The sequence below is a fragment of the Artibeus jamaicensis genome, unplaced genomic scaffold (assembly GCF_021234435.1).
Source record: "Artibeus jamaicensis isolate MK-2021 breed Jamaican fruit bat unplaced genomic scaffold, CSHL_Jam_final contig_777, whole genome shotgun sequence".
NCBI classification, from domain to species: Eukaryota; Metazoa; Chordata; class Mammalia; order Chiroptera; family Phyllostomidae; genus Artibeus; species Artibeus jamaicensis.
This window is the reverse complement of record NW_026521966.1, coordinates 2,386,344-2,410,458: the sequence shown is the minus strand read 5'-3', so window position 1 is coordinate 2,410,458 and position 24,115 is coordinate 2,386,344. Positions and strand designations below refer to the sequence as shown.

The 24,115-nt window shown below is 41.0% G+C and overlaps 1 protein-coding gene across 3 annotated transcripts in view; it reads right to left on the bottom strand.

Moving 5' to 3' along the window:
* ANKFY1 (ankyrin repeat and FYVE domain containing 1) overlaps positions 1-24,115 on the bottom strand; it is an 87,847-nt gene that overhangs the window by 60,623 nt on the left and 3,109 nt on the right. For 2 of the 3 annotated variants that reach the window (XM_037133055.2, XM_037133056.2), the window contains exons 2-3: positions 8,071-8,263; positions 1,761-1,879 (exon numbers count right to left, since the gene is read on the bottom strand). In XM_037133055.2, the coding sequence (XP_036988950.2) occupies positions 1,761-1,879; positions 8,071-8,263 (312 nt within the window). Of the gene's footprint in view, positions 1-1,760; positions 1,880-8,070; positions 8,264-24,115 lie in introns of those variants that run through there. The other variant, XM_037133057.2, reaches the window with a different exon arrangement.

Here is a 24,115-nt window from a genome sequence, read left to right as displayed (position 1 = left end):
TAGTCCTGGCCTGAAATGATTTGGGAGGGAGAAAGAGAAAAAGAGAAACATCAATGTGTGGTTGCCTCTCACACGCTGCCTACTAGGGACCTGGCCCACAACCCAGGCATGTGCCCTGTCTGGGAATCGAACCAGCGACCCTTTGGTTTGCAGGCCAGTGCTCAATCCACTGAGCCACACCAGCCAGGGCTGAAATGATTTATAATTATTAGCCCATTTCCTCTAACAGAATATGAGCTCTATATGGCAAAGACTATAATTGTCTCAGTGTTCGTAGTACTGCACATGGAAAAAGTACCTTCTGAATTGTGAGCTGATACAATTCAGCAGAATTTCCACAGGGCCAATTATTTCTGCAAGTAACTCACAATTTAATGTGTAGGTATTCTCCTTACCATATATTGAAATTCTCATGACTATTAATAGCAGAATATAACTTAAAATTTGCTTTTTAAATTTTAATTAATTTTATTTAATCCTCACATGAAGACATGTTTATTGATTTTAGAGACAGAGGAAGGGAGGAAGAGAGAAAAAGACTGATGTGAGAGAACCATTGATTAGTTGCCTTCTCATATGTGCCCCAACTAGGAACTGAACCCACAGCCCAGGTGTGTGCCCTGACTGGGAATTGAACATGCAGCCTTTTGGTGTACAGGACAACACTCCAACCAACTCAGCTACAATGGCTAGGGTTAAAATTTGCTTTTAAAAAAAAAAACCAGCAAGCCCTGGCTGGTGTAGCTCAGTGGATTGAGCGCAAGCTGTAAACCAAAGGGTCGTTAGTTCAATTCCTAGTCAGTGCACATGCCTGGGATGTGGGCCAGGTTCCCAGTGGGGGCCACATAAGAGGCAACCACACATTGATGTTTCTCTCCCTCTCTTTCGACCTCCCTTCCCCTCTCTAAAAATAAATAAATAAAATCTTTAAAAAATAATTAAAAAACAGCAGTTAGATAAATGTTATCTAAAAATGTATTTTAAAGTAAGCTTTTGAAAGTATTTTTGTCTATTTACCACCATATTTATCCAAATTCTACACAACACAATGTGGAATAAAACAACTAAATAACAACTTTAAGCAGCTCAGTGCACCTATTCAAATCATGAAGAATGAGGCACATCCTTTGATTTTAAATAAAGAATACTGTTATTTTTTGGAGTAACTATTACTTCTGAATTCAGTTCTTATAGACCAGAAAAAGTACTCTGGAAGCCATGATTACATTTTAAGCAACTGAACAGCAGGACGTTTTTTTTGGAATGACAGTCTTTTTTCTACATGTGCTCCCATAATTATAGCATACTATTATATAAAAAGCTTCTGGACAGACTTAAAGTTTATAATTATAAAAGTACTACAGCATTGCCTGGGTGGCTCAGATGGCTGGAGCAATGTCCCATGCACCAAAAGGTTGTGGGTTCCATCCCCAATCAGGGAGTGTATGAGGCAACTGATCAATGCTTGTGTCTGTCTGTCTGTCTCTCTCTCCCCCTCTCTCCAACCAAAATCAATAAATATATCCTCAGGTGAGGCTTAAAAGAAAAAATACTATAGATACTCAAATATTTACTACTTATTAGCCAGGTAGTAAACCTAATGATTCACTAATTATTTACTAGTTCATAACCACCACTGATTGCTAAGAAAAATATTACACTTTCATTAAACCACAAATTCTTCAAAATGACACACCTTAACCTTCTGCCAAGACTTCCTGTGCTGGCAGGTTTGAGTCCCCAACTGGTCAGAGGCTCACCTGATAGGTCCAGCTCCTTGGTGGAAGACAAACTGGCCAGACTCCAGCTGTCACTGCGGGCCGCCAGGACAAACTTGTGAGCATTGATATGCCTATCTCCAACCTTTATCTTCAGGTCACTGACAAAGCAACACATACACAAATATAAAAAGAAAAATGTCATTGTAACTAGGTATAGCTACAGTTCACAACTGAAAAATGTAAGTATCTATTGATCAACATGCATCTGCAAAAGAAAAAAAATCACAGCAAATTTATTTTTCTATGCTAGCACTGTAAAATAAGATGATTAATAGTCATATAAAAAGTAGAAAAGGCCCTGGCTGGCATAGCTCAGTGGATTGAGCGTGGGACTGGGAACCAAAGGATCATCGTCTCTCAAAGGATTCTTAGTCAGGGCACACGCCTGGGTCGCAGGCCAGTTCCCAGCAGGGGATACACAAGACGCAACCATACATTGGTATTTCTCTCCCTCTCTCCTTCCCTTCCCCTCTAAAGATAAATAAATAAAATCTTTTAAAAAGGGTAGAAAAGGTTTCACGTAGAATAAGTCAAGCTACATCACGGGGGGAGAAAGACAGGAAGCACAGCCACTGTGATGACAGCTGTGAGACTACAATACTGCTCCAAACCTCATTAATGCTCAAGCAGGGAAAACAGAAACCTATGAACAAATTAGCTTTGATAAAGGAGTCCAGTGTATAAAACCCAATATCTAGACTCCCGTTCTCACAAACAACATGCAAACCTACTAGTGGCCATCTTTTACTCAACCATTAATAAAGACAATTGAATGTGAAGGAAACTGTTTTCTCAACCTGTTTCCATATTTATGACATACCATCATATGAAAAGAGCTTTCCAAATAGTTATTTATGTTTACACTGTGAAGTGTCAGATGCTCAGGGAAAAAAGCATCTAGGCAGTGAACAAAAACCTAAGAATGACCTACTGAACTGACACAGTGTGTGCCACGTGGCCAGGCTGGCAGGACTACGAAGTCATCGATTACCACCATCCTACTTATTTTTAGGTCTTTTTAAAATTTTCAAACCCCTCTTTAAAATAACTGTTAAGTTGGAAAGCCTTTAGAAACTAAGTACATGAAAACTGTCACCTGTAAAAAAGAAAAAAACTATTATGATTTAACTCAGCCACTTAAAAAATCCCAACCAGAACACCATTTCTATGTAATGCTTGATGCAGACACATTTTACCCCACAAAAGCACTGTTTAGAATATACTTTGTAATTATGTAAGCATATCAACAATCTACCCCTGGCTGGTATAGCTCAGTGGATTGAGCAGGGGCTGCAAATCAAAGGGTCGTGGGGGTTCAATTCCCAGTCAGGGCACGTGCCTGGGTTGCAGGCCAAGCCCCCAATAATGAACATATGAGAGGCAACCACGCATTGATATTTCTCTCCCTCTCTTTCTCCCTCCCATCCCCTCTCTCTGAAAATAAAATAAAAATAAAATCTTGAAAAAAAAAAGCTCTTAAAAAAATTTCTAGTTCGATTAAAGACCAAACTACAACTTATTATGTTAGATCAGAAAAGTAACAGAATACTTATTACTTGAAATAATTCAAACTAACACAGTAGAGCATTACTAATTAATATAAATGAAATGGACTTAATATTCTACTTCAAACAGAACATAAAATTATGTCTCATATCCTATGGTAAAGTTTTTAAAATTTAATAAAAACAAAAAGCTATTTACAATGCACAATTTTTACATTCTAAATTTATTTATCAAGTATTGAATTCTGGTAATTTAAATGAATATTCACTGTTTACTATTTTAGCCACAAAATTGTAAAAATAAATGTTTCTATAAAATTCCAACTACTATTCATGAATGTTAGGACAAATTTTTTTCTCTTTCATAGACTAACATGCCAAAGGAAAATAAAGTTAAGGATTTCACTTAACAATTTACAATACTAACTTTTTAAATATTAAAAAATGAAAAACTGAACAAGTCTATGAGGACTCTATGTAGAAATAACTAAGAGACTGGTAATTATTTTCATTTCATTCTAAGCAGTTCAAGAGCACTTCCTTTTAAAATATGGACACTAGTATGCTGTCACAAGGGTAAACAGATTCTTGCTAGAGTTTCTTGATCAAACACTTTAATGGGAAAAATTATAAGCTTGGTTGCTAAAAGAATCAATGTAGTAAATAACTACATAAACCATCATTTTTAACTATCTTATGGGACAAAAGCCTTCTCCTGGACTTAAGTAAAAACAAATGGACACATTTCTACACTAAAGAATTTTTAACACTGATGCACATAAAAATAAAAATACTATTTAAATTTTTCAACAAAATGCATGTTTATGGGAAAAAGCATTTTTTTTTTTATTTTGGTAAAAGAACAACTGCTTCAGAAACTTATCTTCCAATTTTAGTTACTCTATCTCAGTCCTCTGTGAAGTGTCATAGTCAATTGTAGATAGGTATTCGACCTTTAGATAAAGGACAGGTGGAGAGAGACCCACTGGAACCACGAAATCACACCATAGCTTACTTAGTAAAAGGCAGCCAGGAGGGGAAATTGCCCAGTCTCATGCCCATTATATCCTAGAGAGACTACAGTTTATAATGAATGCATTTGATTGATAAGTAGTTGAAAAAGAAATGTAGATTCTAATGGTAAAGGCCCTGGAGAGTGGGAAAAATGTGCTCGTAACAAAAAAATGTAAGGATTCCCCGCCTGGGTGAAGAGAAATAAAGTTCTTACTTGTCCATGGGAAAATAGGGGAAAAATTTTAAAAAGGCAATGAACTATATTCTATAAGTGGCTATACCCATTCAATTAGGCTGACCTTTATTCAGTGTAGAGTGTTCCCTATTTTTTTGGCATTAAATTTTTTCTTTCTTTTAGAAATGATTAAGCTACTCCATTTCCTATATTATTCTTAACATCCCGTCTATTCTGTACCTACCCACCTGTACTTCTTATCCTTGTACCTTTCCCCTCATTCTCCCCGTTCCCCCTCCCAACTAATAACCCTCCAAATGATCTCCATATCTGTGATTCTGCTGCCGTTCTGTTTGCTTAGTTTTTTAGATTCAAGTGTTGAGAGTTGTGAATTTGTTGTCATTTTAATGTTCATGGTTTTGAACATTTTTTATTAAATAAGTCTGTTTAACATTTCATATAATAATGGCTTAGCAATGATGAACTCCTTTAGCTTTACCTTACCTAGGAAGAACTTTATCTGCCCTTTGACTCTAAATAATAGCTTTGCTGGATAAAGTAATCTTGGCTGTAGGCCCTGCTTTTCATGACTTTGAATATTTCCTGCCAATCCTTCTAGCCTGCAAAGTTTCTTTTGAGAAATCAGCTGACAGTTTTATGGGAACTCCCCTGTAGGTAACTGTCTTATTTTTCTCTTGCTGCTCTTAAGATTCTCTTTTTATCTTTAACCTTTGGCTTTTTAATTATGAAGTGTCTTGGTGTGGGCCTCTTTGCATCCATCTTGTTTTGGATTCTCAGTGCTTCCTGGACTTATATGTCCATTGCCTTCACCAAATTACAGAAGTTTGCTTTCATTATTTTTTCAAATAGATTTCAAATTTTTTGCTCTTTCTCTTCTCCTTCCAGCACTCATGATTCGAATGCTGGCATGTTTGAAGTTGCCCCAGAGGCTCCTTAGCCTATCCTTGTTTTTTTGGACACTTTTTTCTTCTTGCTGTTCTGATTAAGTTTTTTGTTTTTCCTCCTTATGTTCCAGAATCACTGACTGATTTGAGTCTCAGCTTTGTCCACTTCACTCTTGGCTCCCTATAAGCTTTTTTTAAATTTCACTTTGTGTAACCTTCACTTCTGCTTAAGACTTTTTTATGTTGTTGAAGTACCCAATGAGTTCCTTGAGCACACTAATAACTAGTTTTGAACTCTGCATCTGATAGGCTGCTTATCTCCCTTTTGTTTCGTTCATTTTCTAGAGTTTTGTTCTGTTCTTTCTTTTGGGCCATAGTTCTTTGTCTCCTCATTTTGGTAGCCTCACTGTGTTTATTTCCATGTATTAGGTAGAGCTACTTTGATTCCCTATCTCAGTAGTGTGGTCTAGTGTAGGAAAGCACATCAGGCCCTGGCTGGTATGGCTCAGTGGATTAAGCGCTGACCTTCAAACCAAAAGGTGGCTGGTTCAGGTCCAGTCAGGGTACATGCCTGGGTTGTGGGACCAGATCGGGAAGTGAGACAGGCAACCAATCTATGTAACTCTCAAGTATCTCAATATTTCTCTCCCTGTCTCCTTTCCTTCCCCTCACCCTAAAAAATAAATAAATAAAATCTTTGAAAAGCACACCAGTAAGTTGGTGGGGGTGGTGCCTTAGGTAATTGCTAGGGCAGGGCAACCAATGTGAACCATGCTGATGAACTTCTGATATGGTGTCTTTACGTGTGGCTCTGTGTGGTGGGAGGGCTCAGAAAGAGGACAATGCTGTTGCCCGGCCTCTGGAGTGTCTGGGAGAAAGCTATCCCCCAGCACTCACTGTAATACCAGATATTTCCATTTCCCCCTGTACACTGCTGGTATCCTTCCACCTGCTGCCCCAGAACTAGAGCCCAGAGGGAGTGAGTCTATGTAAGTCCTAAGTCCATTGAGGGCCCTTTAAGAGGAGATTCCTGAGGATGGCATAGTTTCTTCTGCTGCTGCAACCCCCACTGGTTTTTACAGCCAGAAGTTATGGGGACTTATCTTCCTGGCACTGGAACCCTGGGCTGAGACCCCTTGCTCCTGAGGTATTCCTCCCAATATTTTTTTAAAAAATATTTTATTTATTTTTAGAGAGAAGGGAAGGGAGGGAGAAAGATGGACAGAACCATCAGTGTGTGGTTGTCTCTCACACTCCCCCAAATGGGGAGCTGCCCTGCAACCCAGGCTTGTGCCCTGACTAGGAATCAAAGTGGCAGTCCTTTGGTTTGCAGGCCGGCACCCAACCCACTAAACCTCACAAGCCAGGGCTCCTCTCAATTTTTATGCACAGCACATGGGTGTGAGACCACCTATACTATGTCTTCCTGTCTCTGCCCCTCCTACCCAAGTGGATGAATGTGACTTCTTTTAATTCTCTGGTTGTGGGAGTTCCACACTGCTCAATTTTCTGATGGTTCTGGGTCATAATTGTTTTGTAGTTTAGTCATAACTTTTGCTTTGGCTGTGCAAGAAGGCGAGCTGTATTTATCTATGCCTCCATCTTAACTAGAAGTTGATTTTGATCTATTTTAAATGTCATAATTTAATTTTGAAATTTTACTAAGCCTCATCTAGTCTAATCATCCATTTTACTAGTAGCCAAATCCTTTCTTTTCTGCATATTCACATTCATGTTTCTTTTCTACATCACTGTCTTATTCCAATTCAGTCCTTAATCATTTCTGATCTGAACTACTAACAATATCACAGCTGCTCTCCAGCCCTCTTAAGAGTTTCATCTATATAATGTTACCAGGTTAATCTTCCTAGAACACTTTTGATTGTGACAGTCCTACAACTCAAAAATACTGTTCCAACGCTTTCTAGAGGATCAAGTCCAAATTCCTCATCTTGGGATCCCAATACAATCCACCCTACCTTTCCCCCTCTCCCAGTGCTTCCCTACATGGACATGTACTCTGAAAAGGCCCCTTCACTATATTCTAAATCCTCTGCATATTCCCTTGGTTGAGCCTATCCTTAGCCACTCCCTCTACCAGTAATATCACTGTCTTTTCTATTAAATCCTACCTAGGCCTCAATATTTACCTCAAAATTCACTTAATTATAGCACCTAACAACTGAATACTTACTATGTGCCAAACACTGTCAAAGTGCTTAAAACATGTATTTATTAATCCTCACAACAACCCTAGAGTGGGGAGTAGTACATCCTCACAAGCAGATTAGGAACTGGAGGCATGTAACTCCAGGTCACATAGCTTCTAAGACAGGCTATGTGGCTCTAGAAACCACTTTCGACCACCACGCTACACCACCCACTAGTTTCCATACTCCTTCTTTGACCACCCCAAGAGAAAGTGACTTCTCTCTGAATCCCTGGACATATAAACCAATTCCTGTTTGCACCAGACATGCTATCACCATGACTCCCTTATAAGCAGAAAACAAACTAAATCTTGCCTCAAGGAACTTACGTTTCAGAAACTAAAGGTTTGCTAAGATCCCCATTAGAGAGAAATAAACTTGGAAAGAAAGTCAACAAGAGAGGAGAAGTTACAATGTGGCCTGAGTATAAAGGTAAAGGGCTGGCTTCCCTAAGCTGGCTGTGTCCAGGAGCTCGCTCACCTATACTGCTCCTGCTCATAGAGGTCAGCCACGATCATCAGTAGGCGGCTGATGAAGGACTCATTGCTGTTATCCTTGTTTGCTTGTGCAGCCAAAAGAGTGCATCTCTTCTCTGTCTCTGCCAATTTCTTCTGCAGCTTGACATATTCTTGTCGGAGAAGCATCAAGTGCTTCTCCAACTTGGCCACCTCCTCTGCAAGGGAAACAAAGAGTCACATTTACCATAGCAGGTATAAAGCACACAACATTCACTAATCTCTCATTTCACAGATAGGATGGCTACCAAGATGACTAGTCACACGTTTCTACTACTTCTGATACTCACACAGGACCAAAAATGGTTCTGTTTCAGTATGCCGCTGGGTCACAAGGCCAAAAAGACCATCACGGTCCAGAGATTTCTCAGTTTCCCTTGAAGATCAATATTCAATATGACAATGAACAGACACATTTCCCCTGCAAATCCTTTACCATGAAGCTATGAGTCTCAAGGGAAGATTACCAAAATTGCCTGGGAGGCTTTTTCTTTTGATCCTTACCAGAGGACATGCTCATTGATTTGAGAGAGAGGGGAAGGAGGGAGAGAGACATGGATTGGTTGCCTTTCATAAGTCCCCCAACCCAATCAGGGGAGGAAACGCACAACATAGGCATGTACCCTGAGTGGGAATTGAACTCACGACCTTTCAGTTTATGGGATGAGTCTCCAACCATCTGAGCCACCCTGGCCAGGGTGCCTAGGAGGCTTTTTCAAACCACTAGTAGAAGTAACTAACTTTCACGTGTCACACAATGTTCTAAAAGCTTTCTGGGAATTCTCTCATAAGCTTCATGACAACCACATGAGGTAGGTCGTATCATTAGCCACATTTTACAGACGAGGACACTGAGGTTAAGTATTTGCATAAGGTCGTAAAGCTGGTGAGAGGTGGGGCTGGCAGTACCCCCGGTGTTCTCACTCCGGGGCCTGTGATTCTCACCCACTACCGCACACCATCCAACTCCTGTCCTTCCTCAAGAGAGGATCAGGGCAGTCACCAATGGTTCAAATGGAAGCAAGTCGTATTCCACAGGTGTGCCAGGGCAAAAAAATATATATATATATAATCTTTTGATGGTCACACATCTGCCTTTATTGTGAGCAGCAGGCGGGACACTTCCAGCAACAGTAAAAAACTTAATTTACAAAAGCAGGGATTCAGTGAAGCTGCCTGCTGGAATCCTTGGGAGCTCACACGTAGATGCCAACCCAGAACAGGAGGAATAGGGCCCCAAATCCCATGAAGAGTGAGGCCACCAAGGAGTGAGATGTCTCGAGTGTACTTGGTGGAGGTGATCTCATAATGGAGCCACCCATGGTCTGGATCACGGGTGCCCGAGGCCTCTGCAAGAGAAAGGGTGTGTGGGACGGGCCCTGAAGCGTCCTCCCAACACTGTTGCAAGCTCCCCTCAACCATCTCATCATTTTGCCGGGGACAGGGTGAACCGCTGCTCCGCCACGGGGAGAACCATTATATTTGACTCATTAAATCCAACACATGTCTACCAAGTGCCCACTAGGTTAGGTATGTGCCAGACACTGTACAATGGTAAGCAAAACCAGACATATCTTTCCTAAAAGCTTTTGGTTATTGGGGAAAGTGAACTTTTATATAATAAAAATTATAACAATCAAATGCAAAACTACAACTCAATGAGTACCAGAAGGAAAGAACAAAACTGTAAGAACTTATAATAAAGAAATTTAACCTAAGACATCAGGGAAGGCTTCCCCTAAGGACGTATCAGTCAAGAAACTTCTCCTTTACCTCAGCCCTAGGGTCTTGGTGGAGAATCACACAATCATGCAAATGAGTATTTTCATAAATCGGGACCTAACTATGGAATCACAGTGTCGCTATGGCTGGTCCCTGGGCCCCGACTAAGTCCCCTCACCCCTCCACTTCCCAGCACAGGTATTCCAAACCTTATCACCATCCTCAAGCCCATCTCCCACCCAGTCTGCCTCATTCTGAGCTAATGTCTTGAGAAAACTGAGCTGCTGCCAGCAACTTCCACTGTACCAGCAACTGCTCCCACCTACTCCATGCTTTCTCAGAGAATGTATTTCCCTCTGGTCCAAGTTTAATCCCCCCACCTATGCTCCAAACCCACCACTCTTCTCTGGTCCTCTGCTTTATCACCGACCATCCCTTCTCCAGCAACTTCTATCTCTTTCACCCTTCTCATCAGCACACGAACTTGTTCAAGTCTAAACAAAACCCTCCTTCCACACCATACTTGACAATGTCTGCCTTCCTTCTCTAGACACCACACACCATTTCCTCACCCACCGTTCCCCTGTCATGCCTCCTTCTGCTCCCACGACTCCCTTAAAAGTCTTACCAGTGATCTTGTAATTGCCAAGCCCTAGAGAGACACTTGCCAGTGGTTCTCCTCCTGGGCCTCTACAACAAAGCATGACACTCTTGTCCATCATTTTCTTCTATTCTTTCAGCAACCACATGCCACACCCTCTTTCCCATTCTTGTTGTCTCTGTCACATGCTTCCCTACGTCCCTCCCAACCCTTAACCACTGGCATTCCCCAGGGTTCTACCCTTGGCCCTCTTCTCAAGTGTATGTTCTCTCAAGGCAGTTCCCCCAGGTCTTAGGGCTGCGGTTGAGATCACAATCTAGGGGCCAGTGACACACAGATCCACCTCTAGTTCAGAGCTCTTGTCTTAGATTCATCTATCCATCTGCCCAACTGACATTTCTCCCTAGTGGCCCACAGAGCCTCAGATTCACTATGCCCAAACAACACTTCAAGCAAATTTGCTCTCCCCTTGTATGGGCCCTATGTATACTAACAAATGACACCACCATTTAGCCTAGTTACCCGAAGATGAAATACGGGACTAATCTTAGATGTCTCCCACTAACTCACAGGACCCCACCCCCCTCAACTCAAAAACTGACTTTCCCACTTAAGCATCTCTGGGAATCCTTCCTGCCTTCTGTATCCCCACCTCTACTGTGACTTTAATTCAGACCTTCACTCCTATCTGTTCTCAATGTGAAAGGCTTTACACCTGCATCTCAGAGTCTATCACAGGGCCTGACACTTGGCTCACCAAGTATTTGGTCAATTCAGTTAAACGGATAAAATCCAGTTTTATTAAAAAATGATTCCTTTTCTCTCCTAAACTGCATCCCTCTCCCACCTGCTACCCGGTAACTAATTCTTTATGGAAACAATCAAAAACTGGTTCAAAACATAGGAATGGCTAAGTAAACTAAGTGGTACATGAGTTTGAAGTTATTATGCAACTATAGTTTTCAAAGAAATATGTAATACTAAATATGCACATTCAGAAAATATTAACAGAAAAAAGGAGACTGTGAGACTATTACTTTATAATCCAATTTTATAATAAACACTCACACATTTATAATGAAATCCAGCCACTGTTAATATGAGTGGTTTGTGTGACATCAGTGTAACCTGGCAGCCTAGGAGAGGACTGGAATGTACATGTGTAAACAACTACCACCTCACTATACTAGTCAGTGGTGGTGGTAGATGCCACTGAGTGAGCACGTCACGTGTACTGTGTGGCTATTGTATTCAAAATGACTGAGCGGGTAGAGCAATGAATCTGCACCAAATTTTGTTTTAAGCTCGAACATTCCTCTGCCAAAACTACTCAGATGATTCAGAAGGGCCGCAGCTATGAGCAACTGGTGACTGGCAGCTTCATCACGACAATGCACCTGCTCATGTATCATGTCTCACGCAGAGTTTTTTGGCGAAACATCAAATCACCCGGGTAATTTCAGTCCCCCTGTAGCCCAGATTTGGTGCCCTGTGACTTCTGGCTTTTCCCCAAACTAAAATTACCTCTGAAAGGGAAGAGATTTCAGACCATCTATGAGATTCAGGAAAATACTATGGGGCAGCTGATGGCAACTGGGAGAACTATACCTATTTTGAAGGAGACTGAGGTGTCACTGTCCTATGTACAATGTTTCTTGTATCTTCTTCAATAAATGTCTCTACTTTTCATATTATATGGCTGGATACCTTCTAGACAGGCCTCATGTATGAGGAAAAAAGATAAATTCAATAAATATCCCTAAATATCAGCAGGTCTAAGTGAGAGGGGATAATGGGAGATTTTTCTTCTTTGTATAATATTATCTATAAGGAACTTAAAACAGGAAGGGCAAAAATAAAATTTACAGTCACAAAAATCTGGAGAATTATGTTGGGGAATTATAAGAACATTTGCCTGCAAGAGTAGAAAGTTTCTGGTTGCTTTATCTCATCCTTAAAATGAAATCATAAAATTTCTGTTTCAATCATCTTCTCAGGCAGTCCCTGTAAATTTATTTGAATATCAGTTGTACCCATATAATTCTGAAATCTGTGGCAACAGCCCGAAGTCTTGCACCAGAATTCCTAACATAAATTTCCAGCTGTAGCCTGGACACTCAGAAAAGACATAAACTATGAAGATTATGATCGGAGATGAGGTGAGATAAAAGAAGGGCTTTAGGATAACTTAGGGCTCTTCGTGAAATCAGAGGTGCCCTCCAGCCAGCCTCTTTTGTAGGGGGAAAAGATCACAAGTGCACACGTCAGTGGTACTGTGATTGCCACGACAATTCATAGTATAACAAAAATGTTCCCATGGCTGAGACATCATCCTGTGGGGAATACTGTCTCCTGGCATACAGTATTCAGTGTGCTCTGTGTCACCATGCTGTAGAGTTCTTACAGGAAAGAGAGTAAAACTACCACTCTGAGCAACAATGAAGAAAAAAGCTACGGCACAGTGCAGCAGTGAAGAGCACAGGCTCTGGAGCTACAGTGACTAGAGTCAATGGCCCCGCCACTTTCCAGTATAACACCACCATAGGCAAGTGTGCCGTAAACACCCAATGTGCTAATACATACAATGACCTTAGAAGAGCATCTGCCCTCCAGTATGTGGCCAATAAATATGAGTGGTTATCATTCTGAGAAAGGCAACACAATACAGTCTTTAGGAGCACGTATCCTACAGCCTCACTTGACTGGATTGAAATCCCAGGCTGTCCATTTACTAGCTGTGTGACCTTGGGCAAACTACTTACTCCTCTCTGGGCTTCAGTATTTTCATGTGGAAAATGGGAATAATAGCATCTCAGAGTGGTTGTCAAGGAAAAAAATTGAGTTTAAGTCACTTAGAACAGTGTCTGGTTTGAAGATTTACCACTACTACTACTAATAATAATAATTTACAAAGTGGCTAGTTTTCAGCTGTGGTTTCTTCTTTCTCTCCCTCCAACTTTCTTTTTGAAATATAAGCCTAAAAATTTAAATAATAGACAAAAACTTTCATCCCACCAAAAGAGCTATGCTAAGTATCAGTGACGAATGTCAGCAGCCTGTATTGTAACTGCCATGTTTCTTTCCTAAATAATATCCACCTGCCCTTAACCAATGCAGTCTGTGGTCAGACACTTTGATGCGCTGACAGTTCATCAGTCTTGACTGAACCAAAGATGCTTGAGGGGGGAAAAATGCCTGCATGCACTATGAAGTCTAAAATAAAGAGGCTGATATCAACTGCAATCAGCAGCAGCAGCAGCAGCAGCAGCAGCAGCAAGTCATAGGAAAGTCAGAAAAAAAAAACAACCCAGAATAATTCTTCTAGGTCAGGAGTTGGCAACCTTTTTCTGTGAAGGGCCAGATAGTAAATATTTTAGGCTCTTTGTGCCTCAGTCTCTGTAACAACTATTCGACCCTGCCATTATAATACTAAAACATAAATGAATTAGTATGACTATTCCCCCAATACAAATTTTACTTATAAATGCTGATAACTGGATTTCACATAATTTTCACATGCCATAATATAGCTGTCTTTTGATTTTTCATCAACCATATTTATATATATATATATATATATATATATATATATATATATATATATATATATCTCCCCCTGACCAGTATGGCTCAGTTGGTTGGACCCTGCAAAGCCAAAAGCAAAAAGTCGCCAGTTAATTACTGGTCAGAGCACATGCCTGGGTTGCCAAGTTTGTCACATCCCCAGTCATGGCTTGTAGGAGAAGAAACCAACCATGTTTTTCTCTCACATCAGTGTTTCTCTCCCTTTCTTTCCCCTCCCTTCCTCTCTAAAAAAATAAGTAAAATCTTAAAAATAAATTAAATACACAAGCACACACACACACTTCTTAGCTCAAGAGCTGTAGAAAAAACAAGCCTCAGGTCAGATTAAGCCAACAGGCCATAGTTTACCATGTCATTTTTTAAGAATTATTATACCAAAATGGAGATAACCAAATGAAAAGAGAAGTAGTTAATCTGTCCCAAATGCCTAGAATTCTATGCTGAATTCGCATAAATGAAGTGTTATGTAGGCAGGCATACACTGATGTAGCCTATATGAAAATACAGGAAGTGTGCAAATAATATGCCTGTCATTGTATGTAAAGGACTTGAGCATCTGTGGATTTTGGTACCCACAGGGGTCCTGGAATGAATCCCCTGTGGATACTGAGGGCTGACTGAAAATGGAGAGTTATACTATGCTCATGGATTGGAAGGCTCAATATTGTTAAAATGTCAACTCTCTCCAAATTGATCTGCAATTCAACACCAAAAAAAATTTCAGATTTTTTGTTGTTACTTAACAAGATGATTCTAAAATTTATATGAAAATGCAAAGCAACTAGAATAGCCAAAACAATTTGGGGGGAAAATAAGAAATGTGTTGTACTTTACATGATTTGATTTCAATACCTGTTATAAAGCTACAGTAATTGGGACAATACCATATTGGCATCAAGACAGACATTCAGAACAACAGAATAAAATCCAGCAATAGGCCTACATATATATAGTCAAAAGGTTTGATGACAAAGCCAAAGCCCCTGAATGACAAAAAAGATAATGAGATTGGAACAATGGAGTACCCATAAGTAAAAAGAACCTGCCCTGGCTGGGTGACTCAGTGAGTTGGAGCATCATCTCTGAACACCAAATGGTTGCAGGTTCAATCCCTGGTGGGGACACATACAGGAGGAAACCAATTAATGTTTCTCTCTCACATTAATGTTTCTCTCTCTCCCTCTCTTAAATCAATAAACATATCCTCAGGTGAGGATTAAAAAAAGAAAGAAAAGAAAAAGTGAACCCCAACTTCTACACCACGTGATACATATAAAAGTTAACTCAAAATAGATCACGGATCTAAATGCTTTGGACCAAGGGTGTTAAACTCATTTTCACCAGGGCCATATCAGCCTCGAGGTTGCTTTCAAAGGGCCAAATGTAATTTCGGCTCCTTAACAGTTAAGGGGTAGTTACATTTATACCGTCCTAAAATTGTTTTGGCCCTTTGAAGGCAACTGTGAGGCTGATGTGGCCCCTGGTGAAAATGAGTTTGATACCCCTGTTCTAGACTAAACCACAGGAAAAAAATATTAGTGGCCTCGGATGTGGCAAAACTATATAAACTGGGCAAAAAGAATGAGTTAGAGAAGAAAACTGGTAAGTTGGAAATGATCAAATTTAAAAAATTGTTCTTCAAAACACACAGTGAACAGGCCAGCCACAGACAAGGAGAAAATATGTGCAAAACATACACATATTTTCCATAATATAGTATGAGTAAAAGTCCATAAAAAGGACTTTTACCCACACTATATTAAGAACTCTTATGATAACCCAATCAAAAAGGGAAAAAATGGGAACACTTCACCAAAGAAAATAAATGCATGGCAAATAAGCATATAAAAACATGCATAGCATTAGCTATTAAGGAAATGTAAATTAAAACCACAAGATACCACTTACACACCCACTAAAATGGCTAAAATAAAAAAGTGTTGGCAAATATGTAGAGAACTGGAACTTTCATTCGTTGCTAGTGAGAATGCAAAATGGCCCAGCTAATTTGGAAAACAGTGTGACAGTTTCCCATAAGATAAACATATATGTGCCTATGACCCACCTAACCACTCCGCTCCCAGGTATTTACTAAAGAGACATGAGAACATGTCCACAAAAACTGGAAACTCAAATGTCCCATTGGTAAATGGACAGAAGCTGTAGTAGATACATAGACTACATCATGTGCCACTTCAATACATTTCAGTGAACGACAGCCCATATATACAATGTTGCTCCATTGTGCATATAAATATGAAGTTTGTGGTGTTGAAAGAAAAGGCTGCACCTGACTATAAGGTTGAATTTACTGCTAACTCTGGGTGGTTTAAATAGATGAGGAGCCTGCTCTTGCATTTTGGCCAACATGCCATCCAGACTGAGGAAGACCCGGAAACTTTAGGACCACATGAGCTACAGTCACAGCTGCATCAGTGAGTCCAGGAAGCACCAGGGAAGCTGAGGGAACGTTCGCACATCACAGGATCAACTTCAACAAGTATCACGCAGGCAACTTTCAAAAAGTTGGTGTGAGGCATTCCACTTAAAGAGGAACCAGAGCTTCTGCCCCACTTCCAACCTCCATAGACTGTGGACCTGGGTCAGGGAGCAGACACGGGTAAACGCTGCCAAAAGCGAGACTGGAGCCGCTCCCATCACTGATGTGGTGCAATCAGCTGCTACAGAGTCCGGGGGAAGGGAACGCTCCCAAAGCAGCCTGTCGCTGTGAACGCCCAATTCTTCAGCGGAAGAGCTGAGGCGGAGATTGAGGGTGCTGTGCGGTGGGGCCGGCCTGTGTGCTGGGAACTTGAAGCCACAAGGAGGGAAGTTCATTAAATACTCTTAGGTGCCCTTGAAAAAAATTGATGAGGCAGCTTAGCATGTTTCACCTGCTCTGTGCCCACCTATGGCTAGGGCCAGGAGCTGGCAAGAGAGGAAGAGGAGTGGCAGGGGAGGAGGGGAGCCCGGGAGCCCACCCCTGCCCATCCCTACACTTACACACATACACACACTTACACAACCTTCAGGCCTGTGTGCACACACACATTTGTGCATCCCCTTCCTTTTCCTCCAAGTTCAGTTTTTCTCTTCCCTTCCCCCTCTGCACCCCCGATCACCCCCTCTCCCTTTTATTATCTCTCCTTTCAAGCTTTATCTCTATGGGTCTCTTTCCTTTGCTCTTCTCTTCATTTCTTCTGTTCTTCCACCCCTCCTCCTAGGAGTGGGTGCTCTTTTTTTTCCAATGGCACCTCCCCCTGCCTCCCTAACTCTTGCTCCTGCACATATACACACTTTACAGGGGGACCTCCCCCCAAAAACCCTGGAATTTATTTGTAAAAATTATGTATTTATTCTTACATGTTTAAGCTTCAGTCACCCTCAAAGTACTCTCTACTTGAGGCAATACACCTATTGCTGCTATAGGTGTATAGGTGTATAGCAGCAATAGGTGCTGGTCCCTGACCCAGGTCCACAGTCTACGGAGGTTGGAAGCCGGGCAGAAGCTCTGGTTCCTCTTTAAGTGGGATGCCTCACACCAACTTTTCGAAAGTTCCCTGAGTGATACTTGTTGAAATTGATCCTGTGATGTGCAAACGTTACCTATTTAGCAGTTTTTCCACTGCTAAAAACAGTTTTTGAACTTGTCAATTTTATGCCTTTTATTGCTTCTGACCTTTTTTGTTTTACCTCTTCCATACTGGCAAAATGTTTTCCTTTGAGGACTTTTTTCATTTGGGGATAAAAAAAAAGTCACTTGAGGCAAGATTGGGTAACAGGGAGGGTGGAGCAAGGTGGTCATGCCATTTTTGGTTTGTTTTTTTTTTTGGTCAAAAACTGCTAAATACTCAGCACAGGTATGCTTGTAAATCACCCATCATGAAATGAGCAAACATGTTGAAAAAGTCTTCATAAAAATTCACTGAAGCCTCTCACAACAATGTCAGCCAGTGCACTGATACAGATGAGTTCCTAAAACACTCACCAAGCAGGGGAAGCTTGTACAACAAGGGGCCTGCCCTCCAGAAGATAAGCTCTGGGATTTTGGGGGGTCCCCCCTTGTATCTTTTATTACATTTTTACATTACCTTTTCTATGTTTAGATATGATTAAATATACAAATACCACTGTGTTAAAGTACAATTGCCTACATTATTTAATACAGTAACATGTTGTATAGGTTTATAGCCTAAAAGCAGTAGGCTAGACTTTATAGCCTAGCTGTATAGTAGGATAAAGCTTCTAGGGTTGTACAAGGGCACTCTTATGATAGTCGTACAATGACAAAATCACCTAATAATGCATTTCTCAGACCATATCCTCAATATATAGTACATGATTGTAACGGAATACTACTCAGCCATTAAAAGAGACAACGTGCAACATACTACATCAAAATCAATATGCTAAGTGAAAGAAGCCAGACACAAAAGATTACATCCTGTATGATCCCATATGAAATTGCAGAGGAGGCAAACTATGGTGACAGAAAGCAGATCAGTGGTTGCCAGAGGCCGGGGAATGGAATCAACTGCAAAGAAGTTGAAAAAAACTTTTTAACATTATAGAAATATTCCAAAGCCCTGGCTGGCGTAGCTCAGTGGACTGAGCACAGGCATGAGAACCAAAGGATCACGGTTCGATTCCCAGTCAGGGCACATGCCTACGTTGCAGGCCAGTTCCCAGCAGGGGGCACATGAGAGGCAACCATACATTGATGTTTCTCTCCCTCTCTCCTTCCCTTCCCCTCTAAAGATAAATAAATAAAATCTTTTTTAAAAAATAAATTTTCCATATCACGATTGTGGTGGTAAATATTTGTCAACTGTCAAGTTAAAATAGGAGAATTATGTTGTCAGTTGTGCCTCCATAGCTAACAACGTATTCCCTCTGGGATGCACCTTGACATCTCTCTCTTTCTGAACACCACCACACCAACATCTCCTTGATGCCCTAGCATCGCTCAGTAGCCCTTCTCATCTTTCCCCTTTCCATTCTATTCTACGTATATCAAGATGAATCCTCATAAAACACAGTTCAACTAATGAAATAGTTTCAACTGGTTCCCCACACTCTCTTTTACAAAAGTACCAGTTTGCTACTGTGCCATTCAGGTTCCTTTAAGAACTTAAAAAAAAAAATCCTTACCCAAGGATATATTTATCGATTTTAGAGGGAGGGAGGGAGATAGAGAGAGAGAGAAAGAACCATCAATGAGAAAAATATTGATCGGCTGCCTCCCACGTGTGGGAGGGATCGAACCCCCAACCTAGGTATGTGCTCTGACTGAGGATCGAACCCACAACCTTTTGGTGTATGGGACAATGCTCCAACTGACTAAGCTACCTAGCCAGGGCACTAAGAACTTTCTTGATAATGGGAAGTGTCTTAATTACCTTTGTATTCTATCAGCAGTACTTTGAATTGAGTTGCATAGTCTTTGAGCATACAGAAACTGCATACGAATAGAAGAATTTTAGAAATACATCAAATTACATGATATTGACTACTGTGATAGGTTGAAAAATGCCTCTCCAATTATATCCATAATCCCTGAAACTTTGAATGTTACCTCATTTGGCAAAAAAATAAAAACGGGGGCAGGATATCTGCAGGTGTGATTATATTAAGGATTCTGAGATGGGAAGTTATGCTGGACTATACGGATAAGCCCTAAATACATGCATCCTTCTAAGAGGGAGAGGAGGAAAAACTGACACAGGGGAAAAGGCCGTACAAAGACAGAACAGAGAAATTTCAAGATGCTGGCCTTGAAGACTGGAGTGATGTGGCCACAAACCAAGGAATACTGATAGCCAGAAGAAGCAGGAAACAGATTCTCTGTAGAGAGAGAGTACAGCTCTAGTGATACCTTGATTGCAGCCCAGTAACAATGATTTGGGACTTCTGGCCTACAGAATCATGAGAGATACTTTTGTGTGTTTTAAACCACCCAGTTAGTGGAAATTTGTTACTGTAGCCACAGGAAATTACTGTATCTATCTACCCATACAAACGAAAATATTCTATATAGTAAAATATTTTAAAGCCCTAGCACCTTCTGCTGGATTAGTGTCAACAACAAAGTTTTATAGAGTAAACAAAATACAGTTTCTTGCAATATTTTGCAACGAATAGAAAGAGGGAGGACTTCCGCCAAAATGGAGGCGTAGGTGGAAACACTTTGCCTTCTCGAACAACCAAATCTAAAAACAACAAAGTTTTAGCAACAATAAGCGCAGCCAAGCCACAGAAAATCGAACAATACGGAGTCTCACGAAAACTCAGCTAAACTGGTGAGAGGGGCGGAGCCAGGGGCGGAGCCAGCAGTGGAGCCAGTCGGGCAAAAAAAGATCCCCTGATCCAGGCATTGCAGGCAGCCAAGGGCCCGGATCCCAGGTGTGGGGCAGGGACAGGGCGGACCCAGTGAAGGCATGGAGTGTGGCTGGCTGACCTCGGTCGCGGCAGGGGGCGGCTCGAGCGGTGAGGCTGACCAGGCAGGAAGGAGTGGAGAGGACCACCATTGCTCCCTTGCTCCCTCACTGACCCCACCCCCACATATGGCGTCACAACCAGCCAGCAACCTGGGCACCCCGCCCTGGTGAACACCTAAGGCTCCGCTCCTCAAACGTAACAGGCACCAACAGATCAAAACATGGCTCAAGAAGAACTCAGAGCCCCAGAGCCAATAAATCTAAGTGATAAGAAACTGCCAACCTATCAGAGGCACAGTTCAACACACTGGCAATCAGGATGCTCACAAAACTGGTTGATTTTAGCCACAAATTAGAGGAACAAATGAAGGCTAAACTAATTGAAATGAAGGGAAATGCACAGGAAACCAAGAATGATGGAAAGGAAACTGGGACTCAAATCAAGGGAGTGGACCAGAAGGAAGAAAAAAATGACCAAACAGAAAAATATGAAGAAACAAGAATTCAAAAAAATGACGAGAGGCTAAGGATCCTCCAGGACATCTTTAAACGCTCCATCATCTGAATTATAGGGGTACCAGAAGGGGAAGAGAAACAGCCACGAGTGGAAACCTTATTTGAACAAATAATAAAGGAGAACTTCCCCGTTCTGGCAAAGGAAATAGACTTCCAGGAAATCCAGAAAGCTCAGAGAGTCCCAAAGAAGTTGTGAATTCATCACAACCAAACTAGTAGTACACGAAATGTTAAAAGGTCTTAAAGATGTTTAAGAAGGAAAAAAAGATAATATAAAAATGGCAACAAATACATATCTATCCACAATTGAATTTAAAAATAAAAACAGACTTAGAACAGAAACAGATTCATAGCTACAGAGAACATTTTGAGGGTTAGGAGGATGTTGGGGGATGGGTGAGAAAGGTAAAGGGACTTAAGTAGTACAAATTGGTTGTTACAGAACAGTCACGGGGATGTAAAGTACAGCATAGGGAATAGAGGTGATAATATTCTATTAACTATACATGGTGTCGATAGGTACAAGACTTCTCAGGATGACCACTTAGTAAGTTCTTAGTAATGTCTAATCACTGGGGTGTACAACTAAAACTAATACAATATTATGTTGAATGTAAGTAAAAAATAAAAAATTATTTTAATAAATGTTAAAAAAGAAAACATCCTAAATTAAGATAGACAGACAGACAGACAGACAAAAATAAGCCCTGGCTAGTGGCTCAGCTGGTTAGAGCATCGTCCCATACAACAAAAGGTTGAGGGTTCAATGCCCAGTCAGTACACATATTGGGGTTGCAGGTTGAATCCCCAACTGGGGCATGTATGGAAGGCAACTGATTGAGTTTCTCTCTGTGTCTCTTTCTCCCTTCCTCTCTCTCTAAAATCAATTTTTAAAAAATCCTCAGGTGAGGATTAAAGAATAATAAATTTTTTTTCAAAAACCCTTTACCCCAATTACAAATAAAACTTACTACCCAGGACTACTTAGGTAGTAAAGATGATAATAGATATCAACCAGGTAATTTTTACCCAAAGGCCAGTCAGACTGGAAACACGTTCAACAGCCTAAGACAAACCACACAAAGGTCTATCAGGCATGGCAAGAATGGCCAAAATTGAGGTCAGGATACGTGTTCCCAAGGCTGTTCCTCCTCATCCTGTTAACAGTCCAGCCATATCTGGGTCATACAGACCTAGAACCCCCGAGTCTTCCTGGATATCTCTCATCAACATGCAAGCAGGCTCTAAAAGTCTTGTCTTTTTGACCTTCTATAGTCTCTCTCACATCAGTCTTCACCAGCCCCAATGCCCCTTACAAAAGGACCCATCATCAGTTGCTACCACCTTCTTGCCAGCCTCCCTTCCGCCCAAATTCATCCTCCACATATAGCCATTTCAGCATGCCTCAGACAATTCTAGTCATGTTACTATCTTGGCTGGCACCTTTCTGCAGCCTCAGCCCATGGCCCACAGAGTAAAATCCAAATGTTTAATCAATTCCTTCATAATCAGCCCTTAACATACTTTTCTAGCCTCATACCCTTCTACCAAGAGCAGTGTGACCTCTTCCCCCTAACATCTCCTCCCATGTCCAAAAGAGGCCTATTTCCCAAAGCCCAGTTCAAACACTTGCAGTAAAAGGCCTTCCCTAATCACCCAAAACAAAACATACACCCCACCACTTCCCTCAAACAATCTCTTCCCATTCTGAATTTTCAAAGTAATCCTACGCATATTTCACTGTCCACAATACAATAGGCTTTTTTTAAGATTTTATTTTTTATTTATTTTTAGACAGAGGGGAAGGGAGGGAGGAAAAGAGAGAGAGAAACATCACTGTGTGGTTGCCTCTCATGTGCCCCCAACCAGGGACCGCACCCAAAACGTAAGCATGTGCCCTGACTGGGAATGGAGCCAGGGTCCCTTTGGTTCACAGGCTGGCAGCACTCAGTCCACTGAGCCACACCAGCCAGGGCACAATACAATAGTTTCCTATGTGTGCCTCCCCTCCTACACTGGCTAGTTGCCTGTAAATAGGCTCTAGGTCTGGCTATTGCTTGATAACTTTCCCCTACTTCAGCACTCCATACTCACCCCATCCTCCACCCCACAGTGCCTTACTAGGTGGAGTTCAATAAAAACCTAGTTCCTTGGCTTACTCAAGATTCAACAAGAGATACTGAGGACACAGCAATTTCTCATTTTGTTGGGCATGACTGTAAGTCATGATAATATCTCAACTCCAGCAACTCACCTTGCCAGTGACTGAACCCTGCACATCTCAGCATGATCCTACAGCTCTACTCTAGCACATCAACAGTCAGTGCAGTGAATGGATAAGTGTTCTTTAGGAAAAAAATCCTCAAGCAGGCTAACAGCTACTGCATCTGACAGTAGTGAAAGGGAAGGAAGATAAAAGAAAGGAGAGGTATAGAAAGCGACAGCGCCTGAGAGGCCTCCAGACTGTATCCAATGGCCTGGGAAATTTGTTGAATGAATACAATAATAAATTAAGAGATACATTTCAAAACTGGAAAGAATGAAGTTTCTTCTTTCTCTATTCTACTTGCCTATATGAATTAAGCATTTTCTGGAATGATGCATTCATCTATGCTATCTGCTACTATGGGGAGTCACATGGTTACCGAACACTTGAATGGAGCTAGGGACTAAGAACTAGATATTTTGTTTTATTTATTTTTAATTTCATTTGTGGCCAGTGGCTATTGTATTAGCCAGTGAGTATCCACAATATGGGAAGTCTTCACTCACCTTATTACTTGAATTGTTGTCAAAGATGTTTTCTCAACCAAATTCGATAAAGGTAATAAAAGTCCATGATCAATTTGTTTAATAAGTGATTTACATTTTTCCAATTTCACTTTAACTCCTCAGAGGAAAGCAATTAAGAAAGTAGAAGGAAGACTGCATCCATGGTCAAAATGTCTAAAAGCTGTGCAAAAAAACTTCTTCAAGTGCTACTTCTCTTGATTCTCATTGTTATCTTTGAGACAGAAATCACCCCCCCTTTAAAGTAAAAAAAACTGAAACTGAGAACAACTAATCGGCTTGCCTCTGACCACAGTTTAGTAAAACTAGGATTCAAATCCATGTCCAAGTGCACAGACTGAGCCCGTAAGCATTGCACTTTA